We start from the raw sequence: 24,259 nt of genomic DNA on the forward strand, positions 1-24,259 counted from the left end.
TAGACGAGGGTCTAGAGCCTCGAGGTACCTGAATCAGCCCTGAACTGGAGAAATGGCAAGAAAAAACAGTGAGCTTCTTCTCTCTCAATCAATTTCAATACGGTACTGGATCAGCCTCCTTTGTGCAGCCGAGGCGGCCGGAACACCAAGGCTTTGATACCATGTAAGAACAGGCAGCAGAAGATGCGGTGATGACACGGACTCATAGGACGGCACTAGGGAAAAATACCCCGCACGTGCTGGAGGAAAGACCGATAAAACAGCCCACACTTCCTAAAGAGCCCACACTTCCTATCACATCTATACCGAGGCCAAACTCTTAACATTTTTGACTTGACGATTTCAAAGAGATGCCAAACTCTTTTAACATTTCCATGGGCCTTCATAGGTTTAGGTTCCCACCCCAACAATCCTCCTTTTGAACCTAAACCTTTGACACTCCAAAGATTCACCTTGGTGCCTTCGCACGACTGTGAACAATTTTGGAGTATGAATGGCCGCACAAGTGTTTAAGAAGGGTGAGGTGAGTCAATGAAGGAAATCCTTTGGTAGAGCAATGAGATCAGGTTGGTGACACTTGGCCTAGGAGATCTAGGGTAACTGAACACTTATTGAAATCAGCCAGTTGGTTTATGCTTCCGAGATCTGCTAAGAGGAGTTTGAAGGTTGTGGTGGAAAGAAATTTATGGCATTCGTGGTGTGGGTGTGTGTATATTCAAGAAGAGAGACTCAATGTAGACACAAAATAGTATGAAAATTGAGAATGAGATAGTACTTAAGGTCTTTTAAGGTTGGATAAAGCGAACACCTTTCCTTACATCACAAGAGTGCTTCTAGAATTTTTTGAGTCTACACATGGGTGCAAGGTTGGATCAACACGTACATACGGATCGGTTCCGTACCGTACGGACGTTCTGAACGGATCCGTACCATACGGAGTTTTTTTTTTGGGAGCCAGTACGGTAACTAATTAAAAAGAAAAATCTAAGTCTCTTGCAGTAGTTATACAGTATGTGGTTGTCTTGTAAAACGTGTCTTTGAATGTCTCTATAAGTTGTTGGCTTCTCTCTTGTTTTTTATTGGAAATGTCCTAGAAAATTTAGTATTTTGCGGTTTTTTTACTAGAGTACTTATTTTTATGTACATTAAAATTTTTCCTGTACGAAACAACGTACAATACGTTTGGTACCACCTTGCATGGGTGTGCATGGCTCCTCATGAATATTCACACGAGTCCACATGAACCCGTGTCTACGTGGCTAAGGGAGTATCCCATGGGTGGTCGAGGTTCACACCCAAATATGAGTTGCAAGAGGTTAGGGTTGGCTAATAACTTACGTCAAATCAATTACCTAGATGATCATTGGCTTGTGTTGCTTTACATTGACAATCTCTAAAAAACCTTTGATTAGCTAAATATGGTGTCATTTTTTTAATAGAGAAAAAGATCCTTCTATTAGTTAATAAAACTGCCAATAGGGCTACAAGCACCTCTACTAGAGAGGGCTACATCAACCATAAGGGGAGACTCTTTCAATGAAAAAACAGCATATGTACACTGAGGGCTAAATCAAGAGATGGGAGGAGGGAAAAGCCACACAAGTGGACGGTAGTGCCATCTGAGCTCACCTTGGACCATGGCGAAGAAAGGCCCAGGGCGCTAGAGTCGAAGGAACTCCTCTCTGTGCTCCCGCATACGGTCGGGGCTGCCCTGAAGTCTCTCGAATTGTCCCCTGAAAGTATGGATCAACTCCAGCCAAAAATCTCAAACAGTCTCTATTGGTGGCACAAGGCGCCCTCGAAGATACGGAAGCAGCGGGCTCGCCAAATGAACCAGTGTCAGGCCACAAACGAGCTCCCAACACACCTCTCTCTCACTGCACCACTCTTGTGGGGTAATCTCTGTAGCAGGCTGATCCCCCTGTATTACTATCATTCTGCTGGTGGAGGATAGCTCAAACTATAGTGTAGGACTCCGGAGAGTGGACCGAGCGGCTACCCCCCAAGTGTACTGTCGTGCATTTGGAAAGAGCTGGCATTAGCCGAAGGACCCGAAGCCAAACCTGCTGTGCCATAGGACAGTCCCATAGACAGTGACGCTGACTCTCCAAAGGATGGCCACAAGCTGCGCATGCTGCTGAAAGGCCACTATGTACTAGCCCCACTTCTGCAGCTCTAAGTGCAACTAGCCACTGGAACAAAGTGACTCGCTGCGGTTGTCAGGCGTCCCACAACCTGCCCAAAAGGCTGACAAGAACTCAGCTACGAGACCCTGTCACAAGATGGGCACCACGTGCCAATAGAAAAGAACAGACTCAACAGACTTTTAGCACTTCAATAACAATTGAACTGAAAGAGAGAGATGACACGCGACATGGAGTGGCGGAATTCCACCCCAGAGAGTATTGGCCCCAAACCTTGGCGCCTTTTGGTATTTCTTTATATTGCATCAACACAGTACAAGCCGGTACTCCAAACTCTGCACCTTCTCCAGGAAGCATGCCAGAGAATGAGCCCTAGCCTCATATTTAAAGGCCCTTGGCCTGAAAAGCAGTTACAGTGAAAAGCCTTCAAAACTCAAAAGCTTCTGGTCCAAAAAGCAATGCCAAAAGTTGCTAGCGCAATTTTTGGAAATCCGTACAGCCTGCCACGTCATCAGCCAACGCAAAACGCGGAAATCCGTACAGCCTCCCACGCCATCATGTCAGTGCAATTTTCGAAAATCTGCCACGTCATCAGATTTGGTGTGTGTCCGGATCCTCCTTTATTTTAATCCTTTATGTCACTTGGGGCCCCATCAGACGGGGTCCCCATAAGTTAATAGGACTTCTTCTTCTTCTGCTACTTGTTCTTCTTAGGGTTTAGGCCCCTCGGCCGGCATATGTAAGTTGGCTCCATTCTTTAGGGTTTTGCCACGTCAGCAGTTTGTTACAGACCCTCCTCTTGCCAATGAGGTGCTGCAACAGGACGAGCCTCTCTCCGTGCTACCAGTATGTGACGTCCCAGTCGAACAATGTACTGAAAGAAAGGGACCCCTAGATGGTCGGTTGAGGAGAACATGTCACGTGACACATCCAACCCTACGTGTCCGTGGACAAGCTACAACACGATCAGGGTTAAGTCAGTCCACTAAGTCTAGATATAGCAGTGATCTGGCACTTTTGTGAGTCTATTCGTAGACCGTGCATGCCCAATCACTCAGTGTAGATGCATATCCTTTGGTTGCACACAGCATGATCATAAGCATTCCCATTAGAATCCATCAGATTCCATCAAGGGAATTTTTCAGTGCATTTAACCTATTTTCTCTATTTTTGGTATTTTTCACTTATTATTTTTAAGTGACTTCCCAACAAAAGTAGGTAGGGCAATTTTCCTAAGTTAATATATAAGCAAACCCAAGTTAGCACTTTCTGGCAGAAGAGGCAGCAGGAGCACATGCTCAACAGGCACCTTCTCAGCAGGACCTCAAAGGCTTCTAGCGTTTTTGCCTTACAGCAGCTTGGCTAGCGTTTTTGGACAAGACACAGCAGATCAGCCAGCGTTTTGCCCTTGCAGATCCCTGGCGACGAGACCATAGCAGATCAGCCTAGCGTTTTTGCATTTGTAGAACCTCGGCGACAGAAACATCATTTTCAGCCCTAGCGTTTTTGCATCTGCCAGCAACCTCAGCGTTTTGCAGATCTATCGCGACGACAGAATGAGCCCTAGGATCAGCGTTTCCAGTTTTCAGCAGTTAGACATCGCAGATCAAGTCCCGAACCTCGCAGATCTCCCCTTCCCGCAACAGTTCCTCGCCGCACAGTCAGTTTCCGCCAGGTTTACAGTTTCAGCCCGGAAAACGCAGATTTCAGCATCTGCCATCGTCGTCATCGACATAGAGTCAAAATTCAGCAGATAGAAGATTTGCAGATTTCAGCCCATAGCGTTTTTGGACAGCAGTAGAAAGATTGCAGATTTCAGCCCTTAGGTCGACTTCGTCATCCCCGTCGTCGTCACCGACATAGTCCCAGGTTGCATCAGTCCATTGCATCGTCATTGTACCACTTTGTGCAATCAATAGTAGACCACTCTCGCCGACGAGAGTGGGGCCTTCGGAGGAGGGTTTTACGTCTCTGGTGTCGTATCTCTCTTCTCTCTTATCTCTCAGTCTCATACACTTGCACGCACAATGTCCATTCACTTTGTTTGTGATCATAGCATTCTCTCACTAAGAACGGAAGGCCCTACCTTCCATAAGAACTAAAAGGAACCTTGAGCACAATTCGGAGCACTCATCTTGAGCAAAGCGCAAACAATCATTCCGCTGCACCTAACATTGGTATTAGAGCTTTGGCAGTGTTCTGTATCACTCGAGGAAAGAACCACAAGAATCACAATATTTTTTTTTGCTTGTTGCGGTCGCACGAACCCAAGTTCGCTTGGGCGTGTCGATTCCTAATCGTGTTTTTTGAAGAGTGACAGGAATCCCAAGAAAGAAGGGCTTGTCCAGCCTCCCCTTGTGTCTCTTTTCACTCATTGAGAGCGGACCATGCACTTAGAGGCCGGCCAATCGGCGTGAGGTGGGAAAAAGCAACCTTGGTGTGAGCACAAGGCCGCCAAGGGGTGCGGCCGCAGAAAGGAGTAGAACTCGGGTGAAGAGAAGATCCTTCTCAAACACGGTTTGCAAGCGAAAGAAAACCTCAAGAACCTCAAGAACCTCAAGACCCTAAGAACCAAGACCCTCAAGAACCCAAGTTCCTTGTGAACTTAAGAACCCACAAGAACCCACGATTGTAGAATGGTCATCACTCGAAGCGGAATGGATACTTCGCTTGGAGGTGATGAGCATGAGAGAGGCGAAGAAGAATTTTCCCCACCATGAGGTTTTTCCGACCCTCCCCCTTCCCCATCTACGACAAGGATTGCACTAACTCCTATGGAGGAGTTGAAGCAGTTAGAACGCGAAGAAAGAAAAGCAGAACAAGAAGCAGAAAGAAAGGCCTACGAAGAACAAAGGGCAGCCATAGATTGTGACCACAAAGAAGGAATGGCAGCCATACAACGTCAGTACGACTTGGACGAAAAAGAAAGTCAAGCCAAATTTGATTGCGAGAACAAAGAAAGACAAGCAGAGAACAAAGCAATACAAGAACAGAGCGATCGACAAAACAAAGAGTTCTGGCGACTCTATTCTCAAGTTCAAGCACAGATGCAAGAGATTTGGGGAAAGGAGACTCTCTCAGTCTCTTCTTCTCCAAAGCATGACACACAGGATTTGCATGATTGTGAGAAGCATGATGATTTGGATGACAAAGATAAGCATGATGATTTGAATGATATTGCTAAGCATGATGATTTGGATGCCAATGACAAGCATGATGATTTGCATGATCAAGATGTGATTTCTCACAAGCATGATGAGTTGCATGAAGAAGATGTGATTGTTCACAAGGATGATGTGTTAGTTGATGCTTTTTCTAGCGAAGCTAACCTCGTTGCAGATTCGATCAATCACGAAGGACCGATCTTGGCTCTCGAGCCTAGGTCCAAAGAACCCTCACAGGAAGTATTATGTGTTCACATGATTGATACGCACGCATTGTTCGAATGTTTCATTCGTGATCGTTTCCTGTATTTTAGTCAGCATCGTTATGTGATCCCTTTTCCTAGGCATGACATATTGTATGTTGAACACGCTTCTCTCATGGATGAGCACGAATGTATGCGGATTTTTCTTGAAAAGCTGAAAAGTATGTATGTAAGGGAGTCACATTCCATGTCTCTTCCTTGGCATGACATAGTTTCCAAATGAGCACATGACAGTATGAGCACCAAGCATGGGCATTTTCGTTGTGAATTGCCACAGTTGATTGCTTTAGATCAAAAGAGCACGATTCGATCTCATTGTTTGCGTGTGTGTGGTGAACGGTTTGTCACTCTGTCTCTTTGTTCATCTACATTGCATGCATAGTCTTTGAGGAAGACGAGTTTTTCCACTCACTTTACATGGAATGGGTATGTTCATGTTTTTGTGTTGGAAATGGTTTTAGGAATTTTCAGCCATGGAGATTCTTGAAGAAAGAAGAAGCATGACTCTAGATGAAGTTGAAGCATCGAAGGAACCACACAAGACTTTTGTGTCGCTTTCGGCGCGGCCCAGAGAAGCAAGCGTTACAGACCTTTATGAAGTTCAAGTACCGCACGACCCACACATCAGAGTGGGCCGGCGAAGAGTCCCTTCCAGGATTCCGAATGCTATTGGCGATCTCCCTCGACGCCATACTGTTCGGTACCAATATCTCACTTTGAAAAGGAGGGGATGTCACATGACACATCCAACCCTATGTGTCCGTGGACAAGCTACAACACGATCAGGGTTAAGTCAGTCTAGTAAGTCTAGATTTAGCAGTGATGTGGCACTTTTGTGAGTCTATTCGTAGACCATGCATGCCCAGTCACTTAGGTAGATGCATATCCTCTGGTTGCACACAGCATGATCATAAGCATTCCCATCAGAATGCATCAGATTCCATCAAGGGAATTTTCCAGTGCATTTAGCCTATTTTCTCTATTTTTGGTATTTTCACTTATTATTTTTAAGTGACTTTCCAACAAAAGTAGGTAGGGCAATTTTGCTAAGTTAATATATAAGCAAACCCAAGTTAGCACTTTCCGGCAGAAGAGGCAGCAGGAGCACATGCTCAACAGGCACCTTCTCAGCAGGACCCCGAAGGCTTCTAGCGTTTTTGCCTTACAACAGCTTGGCTAGCGTTTTTGGACAATACAAAGGAGATCAGCCAGCGTTTTGCCCTTGCAGATCCCTGGCAACGAGACCACAGCAGATCAGCCTAGCGTTTTTGCATTTGTAGAACCTTGGCGACAGAAACACCATTTTCAGCCCTAGCGTTTTTGCATCTGCCAGCAACCTCAGCGTTTTGCAGATCTATCGCGACAGAATGAGCCCTAGGATCAACGTTCTAGTTTTCAGTAGTTAGACATCGTAGATCAAGTCCCGAACCTCGCAGATCTCACCTTCCCGCAGCGGTTCCTCGCCGCACGGTCAGTTGCCGCCAAGTTTACAGTTTCAGCCCGGAAAATGCAGATTTCAGCATGTGCCTTTTCAGCACCGTCGTCGCATCGTCGTCATCGACATAGAGTCAAAATTCAGCAGATAGAAGATTTGCAGATTTCAGCCCATAGCATTTTTGGACAGCAATAGAAAGATTGCAGATTTCAGCCCTTAGGTCGACTTCGTCATCCTCGTCGTCGTCACCGACATAGTCCCAGGTTGCATCAGTCCATTGCATCGTCATTGTACCACTTTGTGCAATCAATAGTAGACCACTCTCGCCGACGAGAGTGGGGCCTTCGGAGGAGGGTTTTACAACGTCTCTGGTGTCGTATCTCTCTTCTCTCTTATCTCTCAGTCTCATACACTGGCACGCACAGTGTTCGTTCACTTTGTTTGTGATCATAGCATTCTCTCACTAAGAACGGAAGGCTCTACCTTCCATAAGAACTAAAAGGAACCTTGAGCACAGTTCGGAGCACTCATCTTGAGCAAAGCGCAAACAATCATTCCGTTGCACCTTACAGAAAAAGTCCCTCCAAAACCACTCTCAAGGGTCCCATTGCACTTGTGCCAATGGACAGCTCTCCCAAGCCAAAAGCCTCCAATGGCCTGTCTCAAGAGCTGCTAGGTCAGGATCGATTACACAAGCCCTCCCGTAGATGCCCACTACTTGGATCCTCTGAAAACAACACTCTGCAACCTGTGGAGCCACTATTGAGACTCTGTGTAGTCGACCCTTGCCCTGTATCTCAAAGAACATGGAGGGTACAGTCTCTGAGCAAGCTCGAACTGCGATGAGGACCTCTAGTCGCGTGAAGGCCCCCATCCATCTGGGAGCTGCTGTCTCTAGAGGTGTGAGCCACTCAGCTGGTATTGCCTCTGTGATGTCTTGACACATGCCCTGTAGTGGATGCTCTGTAACTCCTCTAGCAAACCTGAGAACTGAAGCCAGTCACTTAAGAGTGCATGTTAGTCACTTAGAGTGCATGCTGGACCCTCTGCCATGGGACCCCAAGAAACATGAGGCCTACTACCAACCAAGTGGCCTCTCTAAGTGCTGACCATGGGGTTCCAAACAAGGGGCTGTCTCAAGCGCTCCTCCCTGTAGGTTGGCTAGTGCTGCCCTAGGCCTCTCCGCAGTTGCTCCCAAGAGCGAAGTAGGCTCACAGCAAAATGATCCTCCAGTCTCTTACTCATACCAACTCTGCGCATCTCTGTAAGATCCATAATCACGCGAAACTGCATTTCGGGGAGGGGAAACTGGAACGGAGTTTCCTTACTATTTCGGACCGGCCAAAACAGCCCCTATCTTATGTTTGTAGTGATTTCAGTGATGTATATTAGGCATATTAGGACTCTCACCTTTGATCGTGTTTTATGACATTGATGTTTTGGATCATGGATACTATGAGTCATGGCTCTTGACATTTTGACTTGTTACATGTTACAAACTTACACGTATCATGTGTGATTGTATCTTGGTTTGACTCGTCACACCATGAAGTACTAGGTTCTGGTTTGAAAATAGTCTATGAAGTGGTAAGTTGTAAACTTGTAACTAGTAGGTTTACAGTTTCTGTGTTTGAGCATTAAGTTTAAAACCTTTGAATTAGGTCTTCTCATTTTTCAATTCTGAATACACATATGGTCATTCCTAGGCTACTTGTTTTATGAAATACATTGTTTTATGGTTATATTGTTTTGTGGGTGACTACCATCGGTCTATACCTTGCACTTTTCTTTAAGGGTGAATCTGGGCTTATCCTGGATTCATCTAGGTATATTTTTTAGTCGTATAGTAGACACGCAGACTTTACATTGTGAAGTTTTCGTTCGAGTTACGACCAGTTGATATTGTGCTAATTCTTTTTATCTATTGTGGTGCGGATGCCCTATCAACTACCTCATTTTTGTGCTAATTTTTTCTATTTAATGCTTCTTTTAGTGCTAGGCTTCATTATGGCTGAGTTTGCCCTTGATCTTCGGAGTTGTGACAAAAACTCAATACGTTGATCTGTGTGTCGATGTATGCTCATGTGTGTATGCGTGTGGTGTGTGTTGTGTGTTTGGGAGCATATGTTAGTACCTAGTTCTACACCCACTATTGGGCACTAGTTCTATACCCACTATTGGGCATTGGCGACGTTAGTGGAGATGTGGTATCTAGTTGATATTGTGCATGATGGAGTTGATGGTTATATTATCTTGTGGGTGACTACCATGGGTCTATACCTTGCACTTTTCTTTAAGGGTGAATGTGGGCTTATCCTGGATTCATCTAGGTATATATACATTGTTTACAAATTGAAAAAAAAAGTGCCGTTTCTCAACCGTTTCTGCCTCGGGCGAAACTTCGAAACACCGGTTTTTCCGTTTCCGTTTCTCCAGTGCTGTGCTGGGTCTATGATCCCCAACCCCCCCTGAGAACAAGGTAGAGTGATGACCTGCTACGCTACTTTGGCTCGGGCTATTTGAGTGTCGCCCCACGACCAAAGAAAGTTCCTGATCAACCTCTCTACCTGGCTGATGCAAAGCTCAAAAAGATCCAACAAGATGTGATGTACCACATAGTAGCCAACAACGCCTGGTTGGCGACTACAACTTTGCCTGCCAAAGAGAGTCGTGCCGAACTCCAATGTAGCAACTTCCTCCTGATGGACAGGAGGAGGGGAGCAATCTGCTGCTCAGGAGACAAGTCCAGGCCAAACTGACAGCCCAAGTAGTGAACTGCAGTCCCTGGGGGAATCCATCTAAAACCCTCACTTGGTAGCCAATCAGGCGTAGGAGCACTGCCAACCCAGAAAGCCACTGTCTTCCTCCAATTGATCTGTGCGCTTGATGCACAACAAAATGTCTCTAGAGCCTGCTCACACCTATGCAGGTGATAGTTTTTCCATACGTCAACCACACGTCGGACGCGCACGGGTACGGAACAAGTACAGATCCGACTACTTGGAAATTCCACATGTCAAATAGCCTACCACATAGGATGCTTAAAAGCCTACATACTACACCACCATGTTTAAAACTTCATACACAAACACAAAACCACAGAAACTTTAGAAATTAGAATTTAGAGATGGAGCCTCAAAGTAATGAAGTAGGAAATCACTTTCCATACGCTTCCGTACTCGAAGTACGGCTGGGCATCCACACCCATACGAAAAAACTTGATGCAGGTTGGCCTCCTGGCCCTCCAAGTACAAAGCTAAGTCGTCTACAAATTCAGCATCGAGTAGCTCATCACGGAGCGCTAAGCCACGTAGTTGTGAAACCAAGAATTTGCTCATCGCCTCAACATAGAACAGAAAGAGAAAGGGGGCTAGAGGACAGCCCTATCTGACTGCGCATTTGAGCATGAAACGGTCCCCTCTACCTCCTGCCTAAACCACCTGACTGTGTGTACGTCTGTAGAGAGCTGACACACCTCAGATCCAAGCATCTGAGAACCCCATCCTGCATAGAGTGTCCTCCAAGAAGTCCCAGTTAACTCTGTCGCAGGCCTTCTCAAAATCGAGAAGTATCACCAGATCCTCACCTCGAAGGCGGGCGAGGGCAGACGCCTCCCAAAAAGTGAAGATGTTGTCAAGGATATTGCGCTCCTTGACAAAACCTGTATGGGTCCCATGTATTATACTCTCGAGAATTGGCTTGGCTAAAATTTTGTAGGTTGAGTTGAGAATGGTGATGGGCTGCCACTGTCGAATCTCATCCAAGGAGCCACCCTCAAGCCCTCACTCATGCTATCAGGCATCTCTCCTGTGTGCAAGATGTACTGAAAAGCGCTGCAAGGTCTGAGAGCCAAGAAAATCCCAGTACTCCAAGAAAACCTAGGAGTCAAACCATCCTCACCGGGACAACTACCTCGGGGAAGTGCTCTAAGGGCCGCATGAAGCTCCTCTAGCTGAAGAGGCAGCTCAAGCCTCTGGCGCATCTCCTCAGTCACAAGACAAGGCATATGTGCCCAAACTTGCTCTCTGCATGCATTCTGACGCTCTGACCAAGGCTCCGCTGACAGTAGGTCACAATAAAAGTCAGTAGCAACTCCACGCATATCCTCTGGCTCTGAAGCAACCGATCCATCACTGGTGTGCGCATGACGGGGTCTCACTGCCTCAAAGAACGCCCCAATCACTCTGTCACCCACCTGGGTGCACTAAGATGCATGTCGATGGAAAGCAAACCCATGACGCCTCTCCTCTATGCTGGCAAGCTCCCGATGAGCCGTCTGGGTGCTGCTCATGCATCCTTTGCAAGGAAGCAACGCCCCGTTGGAGAGGCTGCTCCTCCTCCCTCGCTGTAGCTAGGCGGGCCGTAGACTCTTGGAGAAAGAAACGACTAAGCTGAGCAAGTCCAGAGGCCACTTTGTTAGCAGGAGAGTCATGTGTGTCCAAGCCCTCTATCCAAAGAGTCACCACTCGTTCTCTGAGCTTTGAGTCCAACAAGATCCTCTCAGGGATGCGTAGCATTGTGCTCCCCCTCCTATGTCTGTCTGTCACAATGAGGATCACTTGTGCATGGTTTTAAAAAGATGTCCGAGCTAAAATGCAAAAAGACCCACCCAAGTTACAGATGTGGTCACTCGCATATTAGCGATCTATTCGAGATAGATTCACTCCTCACACTCTGCGGTCCGAGCGAGAGAAGGCGAAGCTGTTTGGGGGCCTTACAAAGCCAGAGTGCTACCAAAGATCTGAAACCCTCGAAGTCATACATAGTCTCTCCCAAGCTACCAACTCAGCTCCGTGCACAGTAGCATGGCTACCTCCAATCCTATCAGAGGGGTCCTCCAGCATGTTGAAGTCACCCCCAATGCACCATTGCTTTGCATGCGGCAGAGACTCTTACAATGTGAGACCAAAACTCTGCACGTGCATTTGCCACATTGGTCGCATAAATGTTCATGTGCAGCTGATCAAAATGTCTCTTATCGCCCACGCAAAAGATGACCACATCGTCTAATGCTGCTCTCACAAAGGTGATGCTCTTGCAGCATAAGAAGATCAATATCTCCGCCCACAAGGCGTCGCTGAAGCTCCTGACACAATCGACCCCGTTGACGCTGAAACTGAGGCCCATCTAATCCTTGCACGTTCCATGAGACAATCCTCATGGAGAACGAGAAAGAACTGATGTTGCAGCAGCAGCTAGCTGCGCTATCTTCGAGGCTGGCTTGGATGGGGAATAATCTGCATCCGAGCGTCCCCGAGATAGGCGTGACTGCAAAGAATGTCTAGCCCAGGCCCAAGAAGAGTCTACCGTGCGCAGGGCAACCTCCTTTGTCCAGGAGTCCTCATGACTCATGTATGTATGCATAGCATGGTGGGCTCTGCGTGTCAGCAAAGGACTGTACCACAATGTGTCTACATCATGCCGAGTCTGGAGGTGTCACTAAGAACTTGAGTTCTCTCACCATGTACATGGGAGACCTGGGAAGTTACAGACATGGTATAGACTTTGTGGCAGTTGGCCAAGGGCGTGTGCCTGCAGCCACTCCATCACTGAATCTAGAGTCCACTCAGAGTGGTCCCTGCCACATAAGGGTAAAGAGACCCAACCGCCGAGTCCAGGGCCTCTATCTCTTTAGCAGCAAGGAACAGTACATGAACTCTGAACAAGCTGCCTCAAATCGTCGAGAAACCGTGTGAAGTCATAGGCGAAGAAGTTCCACCTATGACGAATGTTGAAGCTTGTCAGTCCACGAGGAACTACTGCAAAGGGAGACGTCTGCACTAGAAGGGGGGTTCGCAAGAAAGGCTGTTCCTCTCTCGCCAAGCGACTCGTGGCAAGAAATCTCCTAGCAGCCCATGGGTCGGCTGTGGGGTAGGACCCGGAGAAGATGTAAAAGCAGGGGGGCTAGTGGGAGGAGGAGGAGTGGGGGGGGCGGGGAGCGGCATAAGGAGAGGGCGAGGCGGGGAGGAGGAAGAGGCCAGGGGGAGGGGTGGAGGAGAACTCGAGGGGAGGAGGGGCTGTCGAAGGTGAGGCTGAGGTGGAGGGTGGAGCTGGGACCTCGTCCTGTTGAAGAGGGTTGAAACAGTTCTCTGTGGGAACCCACTGTTGCTTGTTTGGAGCTTGGCAACCACCCGGAGAGCCAGGTTGACATGGTGGCCCCTGTCGACGTCGACCATGAACCTGCTGCCAACCCTCCTTTGCTTGAGCCCTAGGCTCATAGGGTGAGTCTGCCTGAGTACCCTGTGACTCTGTCTGCTGCTGCTGGCCAGCCTTAGGAGGCTGGGACTGAGCTTGAGGTGAAGGTCGAGGCCTCCTCCGTGGACAAGCCTTCGCAAGATGGCCGATCTGACGACAAATGAAACACTAATTTGGGAGGCTCGAATACTCCACGCTCTGGCGGAGCCAACCACCACTCACCCAAGGTAGTAGAATCACCTTCGGGAGGGTGTGGGTGTCCCAAACCTGATTACGTACTGTGGGAATGCCAGCTGCCAAGGCAGCTACAAAGGCTGTAGTGCGAGGTGTCTCCAAGACGGTCCCAATCTCTGAGCCTATCCTGGATAGGAGCGGAAGGTACTCCCTCCTCAGGTCGAGGAAGCAGACTGAGATGGGAAGGTGTGCCTCCTTGACAAGAACGTTGGTAGCTTGGTCGAAACCATGGCGCCACTTTCGAAAGTGAGCTCGTCCAGGGGGCTCATCGCAATGACCTTGGAAACCATCTCGGAGGTCTCAAACTCTATCTGATAGTAGCCACGTCCGAGGAGATGAATGTCGAGGATCTTGCCCATCTCTGCAAGAAGGCTGGCCTGGAGGAGATCATGCACCTCCCCTAGATGACGAAGGTTGCCCGGAGGCGCTTCACCTCTGCTGCAAGGCTCGCTTGCTCTGTCGGCGAGATAGCAAGTCGGATGGTGGGCTCTGCAGGGTCGGGCGAGGGGGCTTCTTGAGAGTCCCTCTGGGGTGGAGCATGAGCCTCCATTTGTGTCTGCTACTGCAAAGAAGTCGGGGATAGGCGTACTCCCGCTGGCGTGGACGCCCTCCAAGATAGCAGAGCAAGACGGGATGGGAAGGGGCAGCGAATGCAAGGGGGGGAAATAGTGAGCGGGTTACGAAGGGGAGGAGGAGCGGGACAGCAGAGCGCGAGGGGAGGGGGAGCGGGCTGGGGCAGCGGAGTAGGGTGCGAGCTGGCCGGGGCGGGAGAGCTGGTCGCGAGAGAGGGGGCAGTGCACACAGGGTGGGAAGGGGGTGCTAGCGATGGCGGACGAGCAGTAGCAACGAGCTCACATCTCAAATATGGGGTCATTTGCTCTCAACTATTTAGGTTTTCTTGTCTTTGTTCTAGTATTTGTTGTTCAGTCGTGCCATCTTATTTCTTTACTCCTCGAGAAATGATACTCATTTCAAAGAATCATGGAAAACGTTCATTCATTTTTGCATCGTAGTAAGTTTATTTTTGATGTTTCTTCCTTTGGAATGTTCAAGATAATCAATAGTAAATTCAATAAAAGTGGGGAGCTTAAAAGCTGACTTATTGTTTGACTTAATAATACACTCTTTTGATGTTTTGATCTCTAGCGCTTCTAGTATTTTTGACAAATGCTAGCCTTTATCATGGTTGAGTAATGCCCTTCACCTCCGGAGGGTGATCGAAACTCAACTCGTTGGTTTTATAGAGTACGTTCAAAGCATGAATGACCTCTATACAAACCTGCACTTACTCTTGGGCATTGACGACGTGAGTAGGGATGCCATTTCTATTGTCCAAGCTATGCATGATAATGGTGATAATCTTATTCTTGTTGGGACAAGCAACGAAGTTGAGGTCACTTATTGTGAAGGTTGGATCTTTGTACTTCTTTGGTTATTTTCAGCCTCTTCTTCACAGGTTTGTAGTAGTATTCATTTCTAGTATTTAGCCTACATTAGGACTTAAGTTTGTTCCCTTAGAAGAATTTGTGTGGAGTTTGGTTTCTAGGATTAAGTCTTTGAGATGTCTTACCCTTTTTAGTTTAAAGTTGAGTACTTGTTTCAAGTTTAGCCAAGTAAGATGCTTCAACTTATTTTGCGTATGCCTTTTCCAAGAAATCTTTAAGCAAATAAAGTGCTTTAAAGCCCCCCCCCCTCCCCCCCGGCGTTTTCTTGTGTCCGTTGCTTTTGTAGTTTTGTGAGTGTTTTATCCCCTCTTATAATTTGTGAGTTTAAACTATTCTGAACTTATGAAGGGATATAAAAATTTTTGTTGAATTTTTGTGCCTAGGGGTTGATCTTGATTTTCCTAGCTTAGGGCATGACTTGATCATTTAGTTGTAGGCCAAGTTGTGCGTGATGAAGGTGATCTTTTTTTTTTGGTTGTGTTTGGACAAGCAGCGGGCGTAAGGTTGCATGTCGTCAAGCTTTCAAGACGGTCCTTATATTTTGTTTTGGAACGTTTTGTTCCATGTCTAGATTCTCGTTTTAGTTTGTAGCTTGAATATGGAAGTAAGAAATTGCATGTTTGTCTTTTGTCTTTGTTGTGGTTAGAAGCTTAAGTTCAGAAAATCAACCACTGCTCTCTTGTTTCTGATGTAAACGACTGTTGATTGTTTGATAAGCTTCTGTCATTTATCGTGTCTGTTCCCCTTGTTTTTATTCATATATTTCCAAAAAGAATAATTTAAATTAATGTTATACTTCATTCAGTCCTGAACCTTCTTTTTCAATATGTTGTGTGCAGAATCTCAGATAGATGGAGAGCCAATAATAACTATACCTGATAAATTGGTAGCTTTGGAGCAAGTGGACTTTACTCCAGAAGAACGCACGTTCTATAGTACCCTAGAAACACAGTCTAGAGAGCAGTTTAAGGTTGGTACATTTATCAGGCTTTTTCAGCGTCCGTACATGTTTGGCAGGATCACCTTTTATTTTGATATAGGAAGTTTGCTTTCATTCGTTACAGCCTAATGCTCATTGCCAATGGTACAGATATACGAGATAATTTTAGGGCCTCTTGACAGCTTTAGTATCTACATCATTTGGCTTAGAATTGCCTTCACTATATTCCAAAGCTCCTCTCTTTTTGATCTTGATTGTTAAGACTACTGATTAACTTGCACTGTAACCCTACATGTGATTAGAGTAGGACTATCTCAGCTCAAGCTCCTGATGTAAGACAAGTGCACGTGCTCCGTATTTTGCATTCGATGTGCTGCGTGTATGCTTTGTAAAGCTGTGCCATTTACTCGAACTCTGGGTATTATCAGATGTATGCTGAGGCAGGAACAGTGCAAAGCAATTACGTAAATATTTTGTGGATGCTTTTGCGTCTCCGGCAAGCATGCAATCATCCTCGTCTTGTGAAAGGAGGTCATTCTGATATTGCAGAAAGGAGCAATGTAGAATGTGCAAGAAAATTATCTATGGAGAAAAGGATGATTCTTTTGTCAATCCTAGAAAGAAATAGTGACGCATGCAGCATATGCTCGGTAAGTTTTGCTCTTGTACATTGCTATATTTTACACATATAAAAGCTTCTATTCATCTGGTGCCAAGTTCGTTTTCTTTTTTGTTAGCACCCACACTTTAATTTATCTCTCTTTCATGCACCTTGTCGTTTATGCTATTCTTTTCTACCTCATGTCCGTTCTCTTCTTGATGTCAGAAATGAGTTCTACTTTGAGCTAATTTTGTTATGTGGACAGGATGTTCCAGAGGATGCTGTTGTTACCATGTGTTCTCATGTCTTCTGCAGACAATGCCTGTCTGATAGGCTGACACAAGACGATAGTGCAAGTTGCCCCTACCCCAAGTGTGAAGCGTTTCTTAGCTCATCCACAGTATATTCATGCTCAGCCTTAAAGTCACTTGTTGATGGGGGTGGAGATCTTGTGGACCCTTCGTTTGGTGTGCTTGCGCAGCCTGGTTTAAATCCTCAACAAGAGGAGTCTTCAAAAATTAGGGCGGTCATCAAAACCTTGAAGGCTCTGCCGTCAAATTTGTTAATGAATGGCTTGGAAAGTTCAGAATTGGCTACTCTAAGGACTGAAAAGGCTATTGTCTTTTCACAATGGACTAGCATGCTGGATCTATTAGAAGTCTCTTTAAAGAAGGAAGGTTTTTGCTATAGAAGGCTTGATGGTACCATGTCAATTCAAGCTCGAGATCGCGCTCTGGCGGACTTTCGGCAGTTGCCTGATGTAAGTTCTAAACTAGCTCAAGTAAAGTTTTATTTACAGTGAAGAGGTGATTTAGTCAACACTGCAAATTATTTAGATTGAAAGGCCTTTTGACATCATTTACAAATGTTCAGGTTACAGTCATAATCATGTCTCTGAAGGCTGCAAGCCTAGGTCTTAATATGGTCACAGCATCTCATGTGTTACTCATAGACGTATGGTGGAATCCAACTACGGAAGATCAAGCTGTCGATCGAGCGCACAGAATTGGGCAGACTCGTGTAGTCAATGTCTCCCGTTTCACAGTGAAGAACACCATTGAAGACCGAATCCTGGAGCTGCAGGTTTGCTCAACCTGGGATTTCTTCATATTTTTTAAAAGACATGTCAGGGCTCAGTGCTTAATCCAAGCGTCAACCTCTTATTGTGGTTTGAATGTTACAGGAACGAAAGCGTAAGATGGTAGCTTCTGCTTTTGGTGAGGACTCACCAGCTGATCAGAAGACCAGACTTTCTATGGATGAGATGCGATATCTCTTTCGTGTTTGATTGTAAATGCTCTGGGAAGAGGGAAGTTTTGATTTTTTGTAAATTGAAAGCAATTGGTGATGGCCACTTAAGGCAGCCAGGGCGAAGGCCTCAAACCTCGGTGGAATGCAGCTATGTAGAGCCTATGTCAAAGAATGAAGGCTGTCTTCACTTACATTTTGGCCCTTCAAATGTGATGACTGAGAGGTCGCCACTCACACATTGTAAAGAAAGCTTCAGGTTTGGCACAAAGACCAGACCAGTCTTTGCTCTAATGCTGGCTTTTGACGAAAGCTGTACAGGGTATTGTAGAAAGATGACTAAGGTTGTTCTTTGCAATTTTAAAGAGCCTGGAGCAACTTTTGGGTGTACAGAGTTCGAGCTGTTTAACATATGTGAATGATACCAATGCTAGTTTTAGCAAGGGCTGATGATGTAATCCTCTGTTATTGAAGCCATTTGACTCATTGAGGATGTGTATTCATTTTGCGAATAAATTATTCTCTTTCTGCTTTCCTGGTAGTCTTTATCGAAAATTTACTTTTGCTTTGGGGATGACTCTAGCTGGTGTGGTGTGGTCTGGATTGATTATTATCGTGAGGGAGCCTGTGGATAAAATGGAAATTTTTCAAATGAAATGACTTAAATAATCTATCCTTCTAGTTGGAAGTGCCATGATTCGAATAAAGAGGTCGCCAAGGCTATGAATAAGTATCCAACCTTCGTGTTTAGAAGCCCATCTGCACGAAACCGACTAGATTTACCGACTCCAAATCCTTGATAATGTGGGTGGCTTTCGCAATTGCAGTGAAATCAGGTACGTGCACTGCAATTCATCAGGACCTCTTCTATTTCTCAAAAGCGATGCTGCTCATAATATTTGATGCTAACATGAGACTGACACGCAAACAGATGTTTCAAACTGAAGGTTCTTTAAAGGTACACAACACTAGTACACAAGCCTACGGGGACTTACATCAAGCATGCTGTAGCTTTTGATCAAACCTCACATTTGGGCACTGGCATTGAGCTGGAGCGCTTCCTATAAAAGAGCAGTGATGACCACCAGGGAAATATATGAACGCCTATTCCTAGGGTAGGAAGTTACCTGCCTATCGCCTCCCCCTTTGCATCACCAGGAGTTATTCTAGTAAGGGTAGCCTGCCTCACAAACTCCTGGCAGGACCCCCTGCAATGCTTGTGCTCACAACATGGCTGCATCGATTAGTACTGCACTTCTTCAGAGGCCGAAACAAAAGATTCTATTGCTTCAAGGTTTTCCTCCATCCATCCAACAATGGGCATTGCAATTACAGATACCATTGTCGGGTCCAAAATGTTGTCGACAAATAGCCTCAACATTGAAGTCCCTTGAGCTGCTCAAGACCCTCTTCTTGCACACATGTTTTTGAATTGCATTGATCTCATCTGCATGATAGAACCTCTTACACGTCTACCTCTGGTCCATTCAATTCAGCCCCACATGTGGAGTGTACACCTCAATTCTCTAGCTGACCCAATAAACTCATCAGCATGTGAGGATATCCCCATAGGTCTTCGGCCCGACCTTCTATTCAGTTACATGATGGAGCTAATGTCGGTTGAATTTACATGGTGAATACTACAAAGTTGATGAAAGTGACTCAGTTCAGTATTGGAATTTAGGGATGAGGAAGGTATAGCTAGAGGGGTGTGTCAATTCTACAGCAACATGTGGCTTTCATAAAGGATTCTTTGCTACCATGTTATGGTAGTGACTTGTGAAGACCCTCAGAATCACCGAAGCTCTTTGTTCCCTCGCTAGGCAGTTCTTAGCATTGTTAATATAACCATCATTCAAAAGTTTCATAATCTTTTCACTAACACTAAGTACTACTTCCTCTATGTTGTGTGTTCTTGGGCTTCTCCTCAAAGCTTGCTTCCATTCTTGCAAACCTAAACCTAGTGTTTGCTTCTCAAGGAATGTCACCAAAACTGTGTCCAATTCACCCTTGATTAAGTCAATTCTTAATAAGAAGTTTGGGTCAAATTTTGATCTTGGGCTTCTCCTCCTCAAAGCTTGCCTGCATTCTTGCAAATCTCAAGGAATCTCACCAAATCTGTGTCCATTTCACCCTTGATTAAGTCAATTCTTATTGGGTGTTTGTAGGCTAGTATTTAAGTTTGTGTCAAATTTTGATCTTGGGCTTCTCCTCCTCAAAGCTTGCCTGCATTCTTGCAAATCTAAACCTAGTGTTTTCTTTCAAAGAACTCTATAGCTTCTCAAGGAATGTTGCCAAAACTGTGTCCAATTCACCTTTGATTAAGTCAATTCTTAATGGGTGTTTGTAGGCTACTATTTAAGTTTGTGTCAAATTTTGATCTTGGGCTTCTCCTCCTTAAAGCTTTCCTGAATTCTTGCAAATTTAAACCTAGTGTTTGCTTTCAAAGAGCTCTATAGCTTCTCAAGGAATGTTGCAAGAACTATATCCAGTTCACCTTTGATTAAGTCAATTCTTACTAGGTGTTTGTAGGCTACTATTTATTCGAACTTGTTGTAGAGCAAGTTTGTGTCAAATTTTGATCCGGACTCATGTTGGATTTTGTTTTTTACTACAATAGCAAATGTATAGAAAATTTTGTCCTTTTCTTGATATTCTAGGAACATCGTTGCAGGCAAGAAATTGTTTTGGGCAGTGAAAGATAGCAAATGTTGTATTTGTGTGTTTTCAAGTATAGGTAAATGGCCATGGCTAACAACAACGATCTATTCCGTAATTTGGTCGGGGAGGATAATTTGGAGAGAATCAACCCACCCTCGAGAGCTTATAGATGCCTCATGCATCGGTTTTGAAAAAAGGCTGCTCAATCTACAAGCTACCAAATTTCATGTACATTCATTTGCAAATGGTACAAAGGGTAAAAATAAAGGATGTTATTGTCTTTGATGTTGTTGTCTTGCCTTGACAAGGTTTACCTAATGGGATGATAGAGATGCATGGGCTCATGATTTCATTGTGTTACCTTCTCACAAACCATTATTTTGCAAATTAGATCTTCCAAGACAACAAAGGAGGCATAGGTTACACATGCCATTTTATAAAAATTTGAAATGAATCTTACACCATTTACCTGCATAAGAAATTTTAGTGTATATAAATGAAGGCCACTCTATGCATAACTTTTTGACATTATGGATCTAAGAGGATATATGTTTACTACAAGTGAAATTTTGATGGTTTGCTTATGCAAAATTTCTTGAATAGCCTTCCCAGTTCTTACCAAGGTATTCTTCCAATTACAATAAGTAAATTGCTAATGCCAAGCAACTTCCTCTTTTCTTCAAGGTCAACTATGTGTGTTGCAAATTATGATTTTTTATGAACATAAGAGAGGAGAGGGTAGAGTAGCCTCTTCATATCAAGAAAACTACTAAGAGGAGAAGAAAATGATAAGAAATGATTTTCACAATATTGTAAGGCACTATCCTCAGATTGCTACAAAAGAGGCTTAAGCAAACTCCAGAATGTGTTGTTTCTCTCTCTCTCTCTCTCTCACACACACACACACACACACACACACACACACACACACACACACACACACACACGAGCCAAGGTGCATGCTTGCTCTTTGCCAAAATTTTTTATAGACACCTTGGAATCCTCATTCACTTCTTGGAAGCACAAAGTGACATATTGAGGATAAGCTGTTTGAACAAGAGCATAAACATTTTGCATTGCTTTGACGATAAGTATGCACTCCCATGATCTATCCTCATTGTCATCATAATCCTCTAGATCTTTCTTTATGGATATTTTGACCTCTTCACGTACTAGAAATATCCAAAAAATAGGGGGTGCCAAAGCTCGCCCATCATCCGCGTGCACGTAGATGATCGGGGAGCTCTGGCACCCCCTATTTTAGTGTGCGAAGAAAAATACTTATATGAGAACACAAAAAGGCTTGAATGGCCACAAATCTTTGCAATTTTAGAGCTTGAAAATATTCCTCTTTAATGTTGACAACTTTTTGCAATCGGTGCTACATAGCTTGCCGTTCAAGGTCAACATCCTGCATTCTTGTGATGTAGCTGCTTGCTGGCTGCATTGTCGCGCACTTATCACCCACCACTCTTACATGCACAAGAAGATTTGGAAAATTTTCTCATGTAAGAAAACGGAGCCTTTTTCAGTGTTTTTCATACAATGCAGAACATCATGAGCTTCTGCTCGAGAGGCACCGCATACCTAGCTAGGTATGATTGGGGGCAGGGGACCGCCGGCCCGGTGGACAATGCATAACATCATGAGCTTCTGCTCGAGAGGCACCGCATACCTAGCTAGGTACGATTGGGGGCAGGGGACCACCGCCCCCCCCACCGGGCCGGCGGTCCCTTGCCCCCAATCGTACCTAGCTAGGTATCCGGTGCCTCCCTCACAGAAGCTCATGATGTTGAGGTAAGTCAGAATGTGGGAATTATTATGAGAATTTGTCCAAAACTTCTTGCGGATCATGCTCACAGGATGTGTTTGACAAATAGCTTGTCTTTGTTGGGTCTACATTAGGCCTTACTAAAACATGGAACTTGGGAGCGATTGTGGACCAGTGTTATGCATGGCTGGCATTGGCCAGTAGAAACTAAGCATTGGAATTTGGCTCATGTATATGTTGGCCACTTTGAGAGAGTTGATATTGAGTATTGGTGGGTCACGCTCTTTCTCATCCTCTTTGGTAGGCCATAATGACTTTTCACCTTGTCATCTTGTGTCAATACAATACGTGGGTTTTCTCAATTATACAATTTCAGCGCAGTGGATGCTATGAATTACTGGAGAGTTGTCTCACTAGAGAGCGGAATTGGGTTGCAAGAAGTCAATGTAAATTGCGGAGATGTTGTTCCTTCTGATCTTCTCACATCAATAAGAGACATGGAAAAGGTACCCTTATCAGAGCAAGAAAAGTTGTTGATGGGCTTCCTGTTCGGAATGGCATCACTTGGAATGCGTTGATTGCAGGAACAAGAACAACATTAACTGCAGGAAGCCATGTGCTCTTATCACTGGATGGCCTTATGCAAGATGTTTTCTTAGCAGCTCTTTGGCCAATATGTATGCAAAATGTGGTGCCCTCCCAAAAGCATGAACAGTTCTTGATGGGCATCCTTGTCAAGATGTCGTCTCTTGCAACGTGTTGATTGTAGGATTGTGGCAAGGAAGCTCTAAGCTATTTTAATCAGACATGAAGGGGTCGGTCTTTCTCCAAATGTATTCAATGCTTGCACTTTGAGGAGCTATGACCTTATGCAAGATCTTGACATGGGTGAGAGAATTCACAATGCAATGTCTACTGGAGAAATATGTAGTGCTTGGTGATGTTTTGATCGATATGTATCCCAAATGTGATGCCCTTATAGAAGCACATAAAGTTCATGATGGACATCCACTTTGGGATGTCATTTCTTTTGGAGCGTGTTTATTGCATGATATGCAATGGCAAGGAACCTCTGGGCTATCTTATCCACATGCAAAGAGGGTCTTTCTCCAAGTGAAATCATGTATGCTTACACCATGAATGCCTGTGGCCTTACGCAAGACCTTCGCATGGGTGAGAGAATTTACAACTAGATTGCTTGTTAGAAACATGTTGTGCTAGTGCTTTGGTTGATATGTATATTCTATGTAGCGCCCTTATGAAAGCATATAAAGTTCTTGATGAGATTTCTATCCAAAATGTCATCTCTTGGATGCCGGAGATGCCCAACATGGTCGTGGCAAGGAAGCTCTGGGCATTTTTAATCAGATACAAAGGGAAGACCTTTCTCTAGATGCAATCACCAATGCCAACACCTTGTGTGGCTGTTGGAGAAACACGTTGAGTTGGCAATGCTTTGGCTGTGTTAAGGAAGCTCTAGTCTGTCTTATCTAAATGCAAAGAGAGTGCATTTATCCAAATGCAATCACATATACTTGCATAATGAAGGTATGCAAGATCTTCGAAGATTGTACTCTCAAAGCCTGTGGAAATGTAGGAGCATTGGATAATGCCATAAAAGTATGTGAAAGGGGCATGCACAATGGATGCCAAATGTGGTGAATTGGAAAGGGCACAACAAGTCTTTAATGAGATTTCAATCCATGAGGAAGTCATTTGGGTGCTATTTGTCCAGGATATTGCCAAAATCCCTTCAAGTGAATAATCCTTTATCTTGTTCACTCAAGGCATGTGCAAGCCCAGATGTAGTCAATAAAGGCCGCAAAATCCATGATAGCATTATAAAAGAGGGGGTTTGAAAGGTTTGATTTGTTTGGGAATGGGCTTGGCGATATGTATGTGAAATGTGGTGCTCTTGCCAAAGTAGAAACAAGCAATGGATGAGCATCAGGAATACGCTCACTGTAGGCTATGCTTAAAATGTCCATACTGGGCAAGCACTCATCGATCAAATTGAGGGAGTAGTGCCTGACAAAGTAACTTTCCTCTCCCTTTTGAAAGCCTATGGTAGCTTAGGAGCAATTGAGAAAGGTAAAAGAATACATGCAAGGGTTTGAGAGCAGGGCGTTGTGAGTACAAAGGTTGGGCTTGGCAATGC

General features: G+C 45.1%; 1 protein-coding gene across 1 annotated transcript in view; it reads left to right on the forward strand.

Moving 5' to 3' along the window:
- LOC147424653 (helicase-like transcription factor CHR28) overlaps positions 1-18,202 on the forward strand; it is a 32,772-nt gene extending 14,570 nt beyond the window's left edge. The window contains exons 7-11 of the mRNA XM_086500744.1: positions 15,720-15,850; positions 16,249-16,470; positions 16,687-17,181; positions 17,295-17,504; positions 17,605-18,202. Coding sequence (XP_086356870.1) covers positions 15,720-15,850; positions 16,249-16,470; positions 16,687-17,181; positions 17,295-17,504; positions 17,605-17,709 — 1,163 coding nt within the window. The 3' untranslated portion in view covers positions 17,710-18,202. The remainder of the gene's footprint in view (positions 1-15,719; positions 15,851-16,248; positions 16,471-16,686; positions 17,182-17,294; positions 17,505-17,604) is intronic.
- The last annotated feature ends 6,057 nt before the right edge of the window (positions 18,203-24,259 follow it).

The sequence above is a fragment of the Adiantum capillus-veneris genome, chromosome 25, assembly GCF_014529385.1.
Source record: "Adiantum capillus-veneris isolate H3 chromosome 25, ASM1452938v2, whole genome shotgun sequence".
Taxonomy (NCBI): domain Eukaryota; kingdom Viridiplantae; phylum Streptophyta; class Polypodiopsida; order Polypodiales; family Pteridaceae; genus Adiantum; species Adiantum capillus-veneris.